The sequence below is a fragment of the Pocillopora damicornis genome, chromosome 5 (genome assembly GCF_964200805.1).
Source record: "Pocillopora damicornis chromosome 5, jaPocDami1.2, whole genome shotgun sequence".
NCBI classification, from domain to species: Eukaryota; Metazoa; Cnidaria; class Anthozoa; order Scleractinia; family Pocilloporidae; genus Pocillopora; species Pocillopora damicornis.
Genome location: NC_142674.1, coordinates 27,763,091 through 27,777,706, shown reverse-complemented (window position 1 = coordinate 27,777,706; position 14,616 = coordinate 27,763,091). Strand labels below are relative to the sequence as shown.

The following is a 14,616-nucleotide window of genomic DNA, read 5'->3' as shown; positions in this document are numbered from 1 at the left end:
GACGTGTTTTTGAAGTATGTTCCAAAAGTAATTTAAAGTTCATCTCTGCTTTAGTGCCAGGGGGCGCCAGGGGGCGTTATAGTCCACAACCTAACAAAGTGCAGGATTTTGTATGCAAATAAGGCACGAACCAATCACATAACCGAATTCGCATCCAAGATGGCGGTTTCACTTCTCTTTGATTGTTCCGTTCCTACGAATATTGATGTGAAAGTCCTTAAGATTCTCATACCTGCTCGTCCTCGTCATCAGCCCTACGCAGCCACCCGACTTCGTACACCCGGCAAACGCTTTCGTCGGTGCTGGCCTGATTCTAAAAAAGAACGTTACCGAATTTATGATATGAAATAATTCACGTGAACTGTTATGACATGATGACAAGATCTTTACGATGACAGTTTGCAACTTATGCAATCATGAAATGACAAGTAAAGCCAGTCAGATGGTTCGCATTGCCAAAGTTTCTCCCACATGTCGTGGCATGAGGTAGCTGGGATAACTGCTACCTCCTGAGCTTGCAGTGCAGGTGTTATATTAGGGCGAGTTAACGTTAAGAAGTTCGCGATCGATTATTTCACCGGCCATGTTTGACTTAGAGTTTGAGTGGAAAGTGGAAGGAGGGGGCAGTGAAAGGCGAAAAGACGCTTGCTCGAAGAGGCTGTTAAAAAGCGAAACACCCCATGACTAAATGTGCCTCACCGCATTTTCGGAATTGAGCAAGTAACCGTAACCACAAGAAAAAGAAAAAAGAAGAAAAAAAAAAGCGTAGAGCGGATGAGTGAAACTGTGAGGCAGTTTTTTTTCAGCGCAGAGACAAATGGCTTCGACGTAACCTTTTCCGAGGACACAGATATGAGCTGATATTCGCTGCATCCTATGTTCTTTGAGTGTAGCTTCCGTTAATCCCTTTGGCGATGTTTCTTCCATTTGATCGTAAACGGTGCTTTGAAGCAGACACACTTCTGCACTCGAAGGTTTGTTTTATAATTAGTTTTAAAGCTAACCAGCATCTGAAATAGAAAGCTTTTCCTAAAAAAACCAGTGGGTAACACTGCCAGCAGATCTTTTCCAGTGACCAGTGTGGAAATTAAGACTTTTTGCTACCCGCGTAATGCGCGAGACACTCCATGTTCTGATGAACACTTGAGAGATTCCCTTAATCTGTCTACAGCCGCTTCCTGCTCTAAAAAATTCGGTTTTTCTAGGCAGCTTCCTCGTGAATGAAATCGGAATTGTCAACTACGCCGTCGAAAGAGTTCACCCTCTTTTGTTTTTCCCGCAAGATAATCATGAAGCAGTTTGGCTAGTGATTGACAAGTAGAGCTAAACCGCACCAATCGGCTCAGGTCTTACGATCAAGATAAATTGAATTTAATGTTTCATAGAAATCACAAGAATCCTCTAACCTCTGAAGAAGTGTCGGAGAAGAGGGAGAAAAAAAGAGAAGAGAGGAAGTTAAGCAGGAGCGGGAGAGGAAGAGGATGGGAATGAAAGAAGAAGGATGGAAGGGAGGAAAACAAAACAGCTATTTCAAGAAAAATTTGGAGTTTGACTTGAAATCAAAAGGTGTAAATTGAGTTTTGTACCTGTCCAGTTATTAAGTTGTATTCCTTCAACTCGCCTATTTGTGTTCCAAGTAAAACAGACTTGCCATCGGGCTGAGGAGAAAAAGTAAAAACTTAGGTACTACGTTTACATGACCTCACAAAAGCCACTACTTTTTTTTAAAACTATAGTAAGGATACTTCTTACGGGTAGAAAAAAAAAAAAAAAAAAAAAAAAGGAAACACAAAATCATAATTTCCATTTTACTACGAATCAGCCAAATGTAAACGACACAAACAAGAGGTTCAAACCGTTTGACTTCTAAGAGTGACCAGCGTCTAATTTCTCTCTACAATATCACTCCTTGAATCAAACATTAGGATCACGAGAATAAAGAAAATGATCACCAAATAAGAAGCTCTTGATTTTTTAAACAAATTCTCTTTGTCAGCACTTTAGGGATTACATAGAGAACAGTACGGAGAATATGCATACTGATGTTAGCATGTAAAGGGTCAAGCCCTGAAGATACATTTTTGAAGAGTAAATTTGATGTCTGAAGAAGTATTACGTTTCGTTCATCGTAAAAAAAAAAAATTTAAAAAATCGGTTTTCAGTTTCAATTGGTTTTAATTTTCTTCACTCTCGGGAACCAGCCTTTATTTAACACTTGGTGGGAGGGGTAGGTAAAATTTTGGGGATCCCACGGTTTTTAGGGGGGGAGCGGAGGGGGATAAGTCGTCTTTAACAGAGCTTAGAGGAGCAACTATAGAATTGACTGCCAATGAGGTGGGATCATTACAATACTACAGAACTTTAAGGGGGGGGGGGGGTCAGGTATATTTTATGGTGAAACAAAAAGAATACTCCGATCCCCCGCCCCACTCCCTTGCAGGAAAATTGACAGGCCCCTTCTTAAGTTTACTTCAACTGCTTCGTGTTTGCCAAATTTAGCCAAGCAGGATCTTTTCTATCCTTGGGAGTGGTTAGTCCTCGAAATCAGTTATAGATCTTAAAAATCTCAATGAATGTGGTAACAGAGAGACTTACTGCAAAACATGCACATGTAAAGAAGCTGTTTTCTTCAGTATCGCGAATGGCCCTGAGCGGTTTGAATCTAATAGAGAAAAACACAGTTAGACACAACCGAGAACTAAACTTAACACAATCAAAGACTAATTGTGAAACTTCGTCGGTAAAATGCGTCAGAATTCTGTAGAGGAACATCATCTTGAACATTATCTTGAGCAAACTTAGCATATTCAAATCGTTTCCTTGAGTCCAAACGTCTCTGCTAATAAAACTGAAAATAAAAGACTTCAAAGGAGATCAACTAGTGTCACGTCCTTGCACGTGAAAAACTCCACTTCTTTTGGTCGAAGCGAAGACGATAAGCCGGCGCTTTTGAAAAACACGAAAAATCCACTCTGTTCAGAGATTATGGAAACCTCCGTCACCTGTGTTCAGAAATACCGTTTACGTGTGGTCAGGGGTCTGAGAATCAGGTTACAATGATTCTGTTAAAAAAACATTAAGAATTTCTAATAAAGCGATACGAAGTACAAATAAGGCATCTCCTACCTTCCGTACACAAACCGTCTGTTTAGTCTGGCGCCGTTAAATCCGCCATGACGCGGAATCACCTTCAGGTGGGAAAACATTTTTCAAGATTGAGTACAGATAAATGTTGAGGGAGATCACTCTGGAATAGGAGCTGACACGAGTATCAGAACGACCTATTATGATGATGAGATAAGTGTTTCCTTTGTCCGCCACCGTGGCAAAATAGTTTTGTTTGAAGCTAAGAACAATAGAAATATACATACTTCTCTTCGCTTTAACCTCGTCGTCATGTTCGATGGTGCGTAATATCTGTACTTTGGTTCAGGGCATTTGTGGGGTCTGACGATAGACAAATCGGAATAAGTTGATTGTTTGAAATAAACGGGCAAACATTCGGAGAAACAGTTAAAAAAAAGGAAACAAATACATAAAAACAGTAAGGGAGTGTGAAAAAAAACCAAACAAAACAAGAGAAAGTCTATTCGTCTAGTGACCTAGAAAACCTTGTAGGCAAGAAATAATTCTTACTCACCTACCGGTCTACCAGGAGGAGCTTAGGGTTTCACAAACCTTTTATATAAGTAGCTACCGTTAAAGAGATAGGCGGTGGTGATTACTTAGGGGTCGTACAAAATTCGTAAAAAATCTCAACGAGGTAATTTGGTATTATAAGTCGAGTTGGTCACCACTTCAGTCAACGTTAGCCCTTCGTCATCGCTCTGACGAAGGGCTAACGCTCGAAACGTTAAATTCGGAACTATAAACGGTGGCTAATTTACGTTATCAACTCAGTTTATAATACCAAATTACCTTCTTAAACTCTCCAAACAACAAAGCACCACAGTTCTTTAGAAACTTTGCACCTTTAAAATCTTAACAGGAGGCACTACGATACCATATTTAAGCAAGAGTGGAATGCGCATAAGAAACTCTTAATGAAACTACTGGCTATCCTCCAAACAAGCTGAAATACTTTTTCAGACGTTTTTGGCTCTAGCATACATGACTTACCGTATTAAGGAGAATGGAGGGCCAGCGGACACAGGATTGTTACACTGCGCATGCTGTTTGCGAAGATACCGCGTCACGATCATGTCCAACGTAGGAGGTGACGGTGGGCGTGCAGGGCGAGAAAGATCGGAAGGTAGAAGCCGCTGACCAAAACAAACATGCAGACAAAGAAATTGATCGACGTATCATAAACAATATTGTAACACAAAACATTAATAAAATAATAATATCGTAATAATCAACAAAATATTATCCTTTTCGACAAATAAATTTACACGAGATTAAAAAAAGACTCTTTCCATGAATTTCTTTGTTCTTATGGCAGGGGTGGGATAGGCACACGCCAAAATTATGATCAGCATTCAGATACAGTTATCCTGACCGCTCAATCATCTAAACATTGTTATTACCTTTCCTGTTGGTGTTCCAGGGTCGTTGAATCGGTACCGCGTCAGGGATGGAGTCCCGGGAGTGCTAACACCAGAGGAGGCCGTAGAAAGGCTTGAGGAGTGATTGAATCGAACCTGTGTACAGTGACATGGAACATGACGGTAAGCATACGGTTAGTCTTGTACGAAGAGATACGATCCACATTATGAGCCTGACTGCTTGCCCGCCTGATTCACTTGATCGACCGATCGACTGACCGAACGAGCGAGCTCTAACCTACTGAACGATTTACTGGTTGATTAGCTGATGGACGGACAAGCCGACTGACTGATAAACGAATAGCCGTAGTGACAGACAGACTGACTAACAAACTGACTGACGGGCTAATTGACTGACTGACGGACAGATGCAATGACAGACCGGCTGACTAACAAACTAACTGACTGACTGACGGACAGACGGAATGACTGACAGACTGATTGTTTGACTAATTGACTGACTGCCTGACAGAGACGGAATAACTGACAGACTGACAAACAAACTAACTGACTGACGGGCTGATTGACTGACAGACTAATAAAGGAGGCAAGTTTCTAAAGAAGCGCTGTGGTGCTGCGTCGGTGGGAGAGAATAACAAAGTAATTCAGTATTACCAACTGAGTTGATAACGTAAATTGGCCACCGTAAAGAGTTTAAAAGCAGACGTTTCTGGCGTTAACCCTACATCAGTCGCTATGACGAAGAGCTAACACTCGAAATGTCAGCTTTACCCTTTATAGTGGCCAATGTACGTTATCAAGTCAGTTGATAATACTAAATTGACCGACAGACTGTCTAACGGATGGGCTGATCGACTGACTGACTGGTAGATTGACAAGCTCAATCACTTACTAACGGCTGACTAACTAATGGACTGGTGGACAAAGGAATGGAATGATGAAATGAAGGACAGATGGACTGACTTAATTTGTCGATTCTTTTTCCTGTAAAAGAATTTCACAGAAGAATTTCAGAAAAAAAAGGACAAATTTGGTCATTTTCATCATAACCCGATCACGCAGACTCGTGCCATTATTAAATGACTTTAGAAAATGCGATCGCTGTTACGAGATGATTGTATTTTCCTCATGAATCAAGGGACCTTGTGATCACAGAATACACTTAACAACGACAACATGCACCACATACTTTCCTATTAGTAGGCGTGTAAAGCAGATTTGATTCAGGTTTTGGGTCAGGTAGATTGGCTTCTCTCCGTAAAACCTCTGCAGTCTCATGAAGTCCTAGTCCAAAACAACCATACCTTTGATTAACAAATGAGCCAAACACCCTCAAGACTAGAACAAATTTAATTCGAGTGTCCAAAGTAATCTGGGACGCTTCGCCTTTGCTCTGCTAAGGGCTGTAATTGATCTAGACAACTCACGCCAAAACTAAAACCAGTTGCAATTTTGTCGCCTGCGTTTTCCCGCGCTTATTGGCTCCACGTGATATTTTTCTTCGTTCTCATTGGTTGTTTTGATTGCTATACGACACTCAAAATAAGAAGCAGAGACTTAACTACAAAGAGGCTTTACAACAAAGATTATTCCTACTAAATTATAGAAATAATCCAGCTCTGCATAACTGTTGGACTGTCAGATGACTTGGGACTTTCGTTTCTAAATTTCAAGAGTGTGTTATGAAGCGGGGTGTGATCTAAAAATAGGTTTAAAGGGAAATTCTTCAGTTTCTGATTCCGCCCCTTGACCTGATTTTCTCTTAATGCTCCTCGACGCTCCACAACAAACCTTGGGTTGTGAGGTGACTGTGAACCAGTTGTAAAAGCTCTTTTGCCGGATATGAAATATGAGTCTGTGCAACAACATCAGCCTAAGAAAGTAAAGGCTGATATTTAGTTATTGGGCTTTACAGTGTTTGAAAGTGTCCTACTTAAGAGAACATCGAAATAAGTAAGAAAACCGACCCCACAGAAGTTATTGGGTAAGAGAAGTAAAAGGACAATTCAAACTCTAAAACTGTTAAATTTACATATGATTTCTTACTGGGCTGTTCTGATAATGCTCTAGAAAGCATTAATTTCTTAATTTCCTCTTAACTTAAAAGTATTTGGATGAAAACCGATAGTGTGACTATCTTACCTAATATCAAATGTTTGCTTTTAGGAGGGGATGGCAGGGAAACTGAGGATGTCCCTCCTCCCCTCCTCCCCTCCACCGAAAAACAGAGAAAGCCTGAAGGCAGTCTCGATGACCATCCATTTTTAAACAAGAAATACCAAGAAGTAGATTCTGATAAATTCTTCAAATAAAATCATCGATTGTTCATTATTTAAGCAAAACTTTAATAATCGAAATTAGACTTTTCCGTACGTTTGCCGTTCAAACAAAAGTTAATGAGCAGTAAACTGTCGAGTAAAGACGCTGTTGAAGGTCTCCGCCCTCCCCTGTGTGAGACGACAGCTTGTGTCAATTTCAAGTTCATACCTTGTTTATTCTAGACAGGGACGGGACTGCAGAGGACGTCGCCAGGGATTTACCAGTGACTCTTTCAAGTAGCTCGGCAGCATATTTGCAGAAAAGGGCGTGGTCAGAAGCATTATCCTCAATGATCGGCTCTCGCATCAAAACTGTCAACAAATTCAAGACAAAAGACATTGAGTCAACGTAAATGAAAGAAATGAAATGATGTTTTAGAAGGTCATCATGGCTGTAAATAGGTCAAGATAGCTGGATATTTGGCGAGCTCTTTTTGGCGCTTTTGTGGACTGAGACGAAGAGTCTTGAACTAGACAAAAGCTCTTGGCTGATTAAGTTGTTCAATGAAGGAATTACTACATAGCAAAATTATTCTGCTTATATAAGAATCAAGAATGATTTGTTTTCTTTTAAGCGCTGGAAAAGTAAGCCATCTGTGATGGTGAGTGCTCGTTTTACATTTGAAAAAGTGTTTTGACCGTCCTCTATCGATTTTTACGACTTCTTTACCGACGTTGGCTAAACATTACAAACTTTGTAAGTCTTCGCAACGCAACCTTTTATCTTGCGCGAGATGAAAGCGTGATATCCCAAGCGGATAAGAGCTCAGGTAGCCTATCAGAACACAGGACTCGCTTCATCTTGCCTACCGGCACGCCCAGCTGTACAATATACATGGTTGGACAAGTGTGAAGAAAGCACCGCGCAGTGCAATACTCACTTTGTAACTGGCCGCTGTTAAACAGCTGTAGTTTTCCAATGACTTGTCTAATCTTGTCGCTCCTCGATAAACCACATAACGCTTTACAAGCCAGAGCACGAATACAATCTGCATCAACCAATGGCGTTTTCACCATCAGTAAGGAGAGCAGAACCTTGATGCCATTACTGGCCCTGACACATCCCCACATCTTGGATAAGATGTCGTCGCTGCTTTTAAAAGCCGGCTTGGATTTCGACTGAAATTTTGCAACAGCTCCGCTAATCTGCAAACAATGAAGACAAAAGTAATCATCGCGGTGACGCCAAACACTACTTAAGCAGTTGAAAAAAAAACTGAAAAAAATCAGGCCTGTACCATAGTTAAACGGAAAACTGGAAAAAAGGAACAACGCACTCGGCCTAGCAGCTTAAAGCCTTAAACACTAAATACTTTTAAATTCAGCAAATATTCCTAACGTTTGAGCAGCAATTCTTTCATGAACTTTAATCAGCCTAAGACTGGGAGGAGAGCAGCGTTGAGGAATGGGAAGGAGGGGGTTGAGGAACCGTGGAGAGGTAAACAAAGATTATTGTGTTGACTCCGATATTGACTCAACTTTACGCGACTTTATCATTACCAAGTCAGTTACAAAATGAAGAATTTTCGTCTGCTCTACCAACAAACTACGCCTGTAACTCTGTTTCCTATTTGTTTTTGCTTGTTTGTTTTTGTTGTTGTTGTTTTTTTGTCTGTCGCGAGAAAACTTTGAGAAACTCATGCGGGAGGGAGGGAACTCAATCGAAACGCGCACAAACCACTTACCCTGACTCGAGGACCGCACACACAGTTACAAATGACGTGGAGAGCGGCTTTCTGTACCTCAGAGTCATTGAGTAAACTCCCTTCAGCGCAACGCAGCAGAAGCCTAGAAAAAAAAGATTTCTTAATATGACTAAATAGAGAGTATATAAGCCTTCTGGTCTCTTGCTATCAAATTTTTTCACGGGTCATTAAAATAAAGTGACTAAGAACATTTCTACTCCTTGTGATGATCACGAAGGACTTTTGATGGGAATTTTTTGAGTCTTCAAGTCTAAATTAATTCTCTTCCCGTAGATCATACCTCATTCCTTTCTGTTGTTCTCCTGACGGAAGTTGCACTTCTTCACACAGCGCCATCTGAGCCTTAGGACCGACTGTCAACACAAACAGCATCTCTAAAGCAAGGCGGGTCACGTCGGCTGCTAATCGGATGGCGTCCGCTCTTGAATGGAGCAAAGAAAAATTGTAATACCTTAAGTCGACAATACTAAAAAGCTTCTTGTACCTTTTTGAAGGCAGTAGAAAATCATTACATCTAATGTTCTGCTAAATGAATTATCAAAAACTTCAATTCCTTGAGTTGAAACGATTTCCGAGAATTTCAAAGTCCAGTAACACAGTCCTACAAGCAGACCTTTCCTGATTTTCCTGGACTCGTACAAACTCTGGAGAAATGATAGCAAAACCAATGACTTACCTATTACTGGTCACTCCCCAGTCTGACGATAGGGAGATCAACTGAAGCAGCAGGGTGAAGCCTTGAAGTCTGTTCATCATCTTTAGGAGAAAAAGAAAACATGTTACATTATAGCGAACTTGAGCAGTCAGGAAGGCAACGTCGAGGAAGACGTCGACTGAAATGATGAATTTTTACTTTTGGTTAGAATTTCGCGAGTGGCTGGATGTGTTTATCGTCTCTTACGGGGCCACAACTTCAGCATAACATATGTAAGCAGGGTTGAGTTCCAAATGTAAGTTTTACTAATTTGCAATCGGTGTTTCCGTTCTCAGACCACGCAACGTTGGGTGATTTCACGTTTTTGTTTTGCAGAGAACATCTACGGAGATGTACAAAGTTCTAAAACGCACGTGCTAAGCAATTAGATCTTTTGTTTGGCCGCGTCCTCATTTCAGGCCGTTGTGGTTTGCCACAAATCCCTAACAAAAACGAGAAAACGTGTGCATTCTGACACTGTAAAGACCTCGGACAGAAGACAGTTTACTCTAGATATAGGTAAATTGGCAAGGTGTGTCTATGCTTATGAACACTGGTGAATAAAATGAAAAAATAAAAACAAAAACAAAACAAAACAAGAAACGAACAAACACACAAATGAATGAAATTACTTCTCCACTCTATTCCTGAGAGCAAACCGTATATGTAAACTAGGAAACTTATGGATATAATAATAGTAATAACAATTATGATGATGATGACAATAATAATAACAATGATAATAATAATAATAATAATAATAATAATAATAATATTAAAACCGAAGAGAATAACGACTAACAACAACAAAGCAATGGAAGTAGGTGTTATGGTGTCCATCGAGGGGTTTCATAAGCTACGAGTTTGAAGCTGGACATTGTATCATGTCCCTGTGAAAAATACTATAACACTATACATAAGAGTTCAATGCTACTATGTGCCCTCCACTTAATAAACCAAGATACACCTCTGCGAAATAATCAACCACAACCATGTGACGCTTTTTTTTACTTTTGCGTTATTTCTCAGTTATTACCTCAACAGGCTCCCAACGCAGTGTTGTTGGAGCATACTCTAACATCAACTGACAGTTCTCCATTACACTGCTGTGAGACAGGGATGCAGCCTGAAAGAGAACAGTTGCTCATCAATATCAGTTGAACAAGATAATGCTTGGCTACCAAAGACAAAACTGCGGAAAAACAAACAAACAAACAAACAAACAAAACCAAGCAGACAGACAAACAGACAAAAACAGTATCTTCTGCGTAAATATTTAAGACGATTTGGAGTGTTTGTTAGGCGAGGTTCATAAACTTTCGTGGCAAAAGTAGAAAATTTACAAGGATGGGATTAAATGTTAAGCAGAATACTGCCAAAAACCTTTGCCAGGTTTAAGTCAACTTCCGACCTCTCTGAACTAAAACAGCCGAGCAGGCGTAGTCCTTTTACATAACATAACATACTGAATTTGCCCATCTAAAGATATACAAATTTTCTCCCAGAATTAGAAAGTAGGCTCGGAAATTCACCTTATACGCTGGAACTGGAACTGGTGGTGTTCCACCCTCGTTCCTTGCAATAGATCTCCTCAGCGCATCTGCCCTGATGTGAAGATGGGCATCAAAGTATCTCCGTAGAGCCATGCAAGTATGTTTTGCTGTCTGCCGGCTGCCAAACACCTCATCATCACTCAGTAGTTCTGCCTCGTCGGGACGAAGGATTGAAAGCGTACTTAGCTGCCAGACAAGGTTAAACAAAAAAAGATTCTTTTAGAATGGTTTGCAGCCAGTAATATTCGTTGTTTTCTAGATGGAAACGCAAGTGGAATAGGACCGTAAAATGGCTTGAAAAAATTTAAAGGAGTCTGTGCAGTCTGAAAAATGCAAACACGGCGTGTACTTAATACTTGTTAATTCATAGCCGTCGGCATGTCTCTAAACTACGTTTCAAAAGTAACAAACCGTGATTTATTGAAGTGGAGGTGGCTGGCTATTGGTGGATGTTCACTGAGTCTCGAAGCTGCGAGGTGAATATCCACCGCCAGCCATCGACACTGAGGTGAATAGTTGTTTTAGTATATACTTAAAAAGTAAGATAATATAGCAAAAAGGGATGATTTTAACTCATTTATTCCCGCGATGATTGCAATATTTCTGTGCGCAAATCACGCGCGAGTTTCTTGGAGGTGAACAGTAACGGATATTCGGAGTTTGAGTAGCCTATCCGAATGGGCCTTCAACGTTTTTCACTATTTTATTAATTAAATTATCACTATTTACCTTAGTCGTTCTTTTATTTCTTTGAGTATTGCATAATTTTTTCGAATGAGTTTTATTAAGAGAGATTGCTACTCCTACGAGAACGGAAAGGTCACAGAACAAATAGACCTCGTGGTGTGATCCTACTCCAGGCGATTTAATTACACGATCCACGTTTCTCTGGGGTCCAAACCATGTCGTGTAACTAATAAATAAAACTGACTAATTACCTGGTTCACAAGCTTCCGCAGACCATCATTACTGTCGAACAATTCCAGCACTGCTCGAAATGAACACGTGAGCGAGAAAAAGAGAGTTGCGTGACATCTCCCAGAGTCGTGAGAACATTCTAGAAGCCACAATGCATACTTGACCAGGTCACTCAGCACAGGGTTTGGTAGGAGGGACACCTGAAACAAGTTACTTGAAACAGTTAAGGAGGCTCCGTCGACATATTCTGTTTGTTAATTTCATAATCCTCTGGCTCATGTAGAAAAAAGAGCACCAAGAATTTAATTATTCGAAGTTTTTTTTGTGGAATTAATGGTAGTTTTGTAAGATAACATTTTTTTGAGTGATTATTTCTATGTTTCTTATCTTCATCTTTTTCTATCTCCTCGTCTGCAATTCTCTTTATCCATTTAACCAGTTCTTCTTTAATTCCTTTTTTATCTCTCTTCATGCAGCAATAAGTGCTGTTAAGTTTTTTCTACCTATGGGTTATATGTTATACACTACTTATAGTTCTCACTAGAGCTGCCCCCGCCCTACAGTACCATTTTCTTTTTCTTTTTTTTTTTGAGTTGGGCTTGTTGTTTACAGTTGTGTAATTTTTCTGTTATGCTGTTACGGAATTGCGGCTCAGTACTTTGGTGTTAGTAATTTTGGATCTCAAAATACTACAAGGGTACAAAATGTAGTTTTGGGAAGTGCTTGGGGTTTTTTTTTTTTTTTTTGCTGTGTGGTTTAACTTAGGATTTGTTTGTTCTTCACGATCAAGAAGAAGCAGAATGTAGGGACTTGGGTGAGTTTTAACATTGGAATGTTATAGGTGGCATTGGAGAACAATTTATAGACAGCATTGAAGAACAATTTATTATTATATAGTTATTAGACACAAAATTATACCTTAAGAGGGCCTACATTCTCTCTTCTCCAGTCTTCCTCTATACTAAGACAAATCTCGTGTCAAAGAAGCCGATCCTAAAAGTCCTCGCGCGCGCGTCTTTTTACTGGCAGCCCATGACCATTTGCGGGAAAAACGTTGATACCTTGCGGCCGTGCAAGCGATCAAATCGAGATTTTTTCTGGTTATGATCTACCGAAAATACCCACATTCTCTCTTCTCCCGTCTTCCTCTATACTAGTTATAGTTCTCACTTGAGCTGTCCCCGCCCTACAGTACCATTTTCTTTTCTTTTTTTTTTTTTGAGTTGGGCTTGTTGTTTACAGTTGTGTAGTTATGACCATTTGCGGGAAAAACGTTGATACCTTGCGGCCGTGCAAGCGATCAAATCGAGATTTTTTTTGGTTACGATCAACCGAAAACACCTCCATTCTCTCTTCTCCAGTCTTCCTCTATACTAGGACAAATCTCGTGTCAAAGACGCCGATCCTAAAAGTCCTCGCGCGCGTGTCTTTTTACTGGCAGCCCATGACCATTTGCGGGAAAAACGTTGATACCTTGCGGCCGTGCAAGCGATCAAATCGAGATTTTTCTGGTTATGATCTACCGAAAATACTCACATTCCCTCTTCTCCAGTCTTCCTCTATATTACGCGGGGAGTCCTAAGGTGCCTCCTCGGGTTTTTGGCCCTCTGGGACCAAAAACCCTGCGGGGGCAATAAATAAGCTTTTTTGGGGGGGAGGGGGGGAGGGAAATTGATGAAAAATAAGCAGATATGTGTTATTTATTGTTATTTCATGTTTCACGGAATGATACTCATTACCTCTTTCTTTTAGACAATACTGGTCTGCTCATAACTCACAAATCATTGGTAAGTTAAATCTGCACTAAATATTGCATTCTTACAACTACAAATCAGAAAACTTAAAACATTTTTTTAAATTCGAAAAATGTCTTACCCTCTCCATGGCGTCCTCGTTGTAAGCGAGATAATACAGACACATAGAACATCCTGTAGCAGCCACAGATGGGCGTGGCACTTCTAGTAACCGCTGGACACCGTTATGAGTCACAAATTCTGTGGCAAACTTTTTATGACAAAGGAGGGATGCCAAATACTAAAACGACAATAAAAAGAAATTGCTTTTAAATTCTGAGGCTTTTTTTGTCAGATCTCAGTCGGTACAATGCATTATTGCCTTAACCTTTAACTTCACGAGTGACCAAGGCAGAATTTCTCCTTACAATATCAATACAATATCAACCAGATAAGTAATGAGAATAAAGAAAATTATCAATTCGGGCAGGATTAGCTGATCCAATACTAAATTATCCGAACTAACTTTATAAGAATTCTATGGTTGACAGTAAGGAGAATTACAAATTTGATCTGGGAGTTGAGGAGTTAAAGTAGTGTTTTTCAAGAGAGATGAATGTGGTAGAGTGTCTAAAGGTTCGTTTACACAAAAGACAGAATTGGAGTCGAATTTTTCATAAGTCGTAGGAGTGCCAGCGACCCAGAGAAAATTGAGAGTCGGAGTCGTAAGTGGAGCCAAAAGCTTGACGAAATCGGAGTCGGAATATTCCGAGCAATTTCTTTTCTTCCGATTCCACTAATAACTCTAACGATTATGATCCGGCGAAAACTCGATTTTCTGAATCACAGACAATTCCAGTTCTTAACTGAGCTAACCGATGGCTGAAAACTCCAGCAATTTATTTTTCATATGTCATTAGCGAAGGAGTCATAAGTGGCATCAGTATTTTGCTTCTGATTCTATCGGTTTGATTTTCACGGGATTATATCGCTTTACGCTTTTTGTAAGTATACCGGCGAGGGTGAAAACCAACCGTAACTGCACGAAATTCTAGACTTAGAACACGAAAGCAAGACGTCACTACCTCCTTCCTACCTTGAGGGCTTCAAAGACAAGTTGTAGGTCCACCTGGCCTTTAAATGTAATGTAGTGCATTACAAGATCCAGGGCTTTGGATTCAAACAC

General features: G+C 40.2%; 2 protein-coding genes across 2 annotated transcripts in view; both read right to left on the bottom strand.

The window, feature by feature from the left end:
- The window catches only part of LOC149046300 (DDB1- and CUL4-associated factor 1-like), a 111,588-nt gene that overhangs the window by 91,004 nt on the left and 5,968 nt on the right, over positions 1-14,616 (bottom strand). The gene's annotated exons all lie outside the window — the stretch shown is intronic.
- Positions 251-14,614, bottom strand: LOC149046302 (DDB1- and CUL4-associated factor 1-like). The gene is made up of 15 exons (XM_089207019.1): positions 14,516-14,614; positions 10,263-10,352; positions 9,209-9,288; positions 8,813-8,953; positions 8,512-8,614; positions 7,708-7,972; positions 6,996-7,138; positions 6,300-6,381; positions 5,698-5,792; positions 4,530-4,643; positions 4,120-4,262; positions 3,372-3,447; positions 3,127-3,188; positions 2,596-2,662; positions 251-1,658 (listed from the first exon to the last, which is right to left on the bottom strand). Exons 2-15 carry the CDS (start codon positions 10,323-10,325, stop codon positions 1,560-1,562), a joined length of 1,533 nt encoding a protein of 510 aa, XP_089063145.1. The 5' UTR covers positions 10,326-10,352; positions 14,516-14,614; the 3' UTR covers positions 251-1,559.

Excerpts from the sequence above, each read along its gene's own strand:
- LOC149046302 (XM_089207019.1), bottom strand. The coding sequence starts at position 10,325 with ATGGAGAACTGTCAGTTGATGTTAGAGTATGCTCCAACAACACTGCGT. Across the intron at positions 7,139-7,707 it reads TAACAGCGGCCAGTTACAAA|TTTTGATGCGAGAGCCGATC; the intron begins GTGAGTATTGCA and ends ATTTGTTGACAG. Across the intron at positions 2,663-3,126 it reads AGACGGTTTGTGTACGGAAG|ATTCAAACCGCTCAGGGCCA; the intron begins GTAGGAGATGCC and ends TTTCTCTATTAG.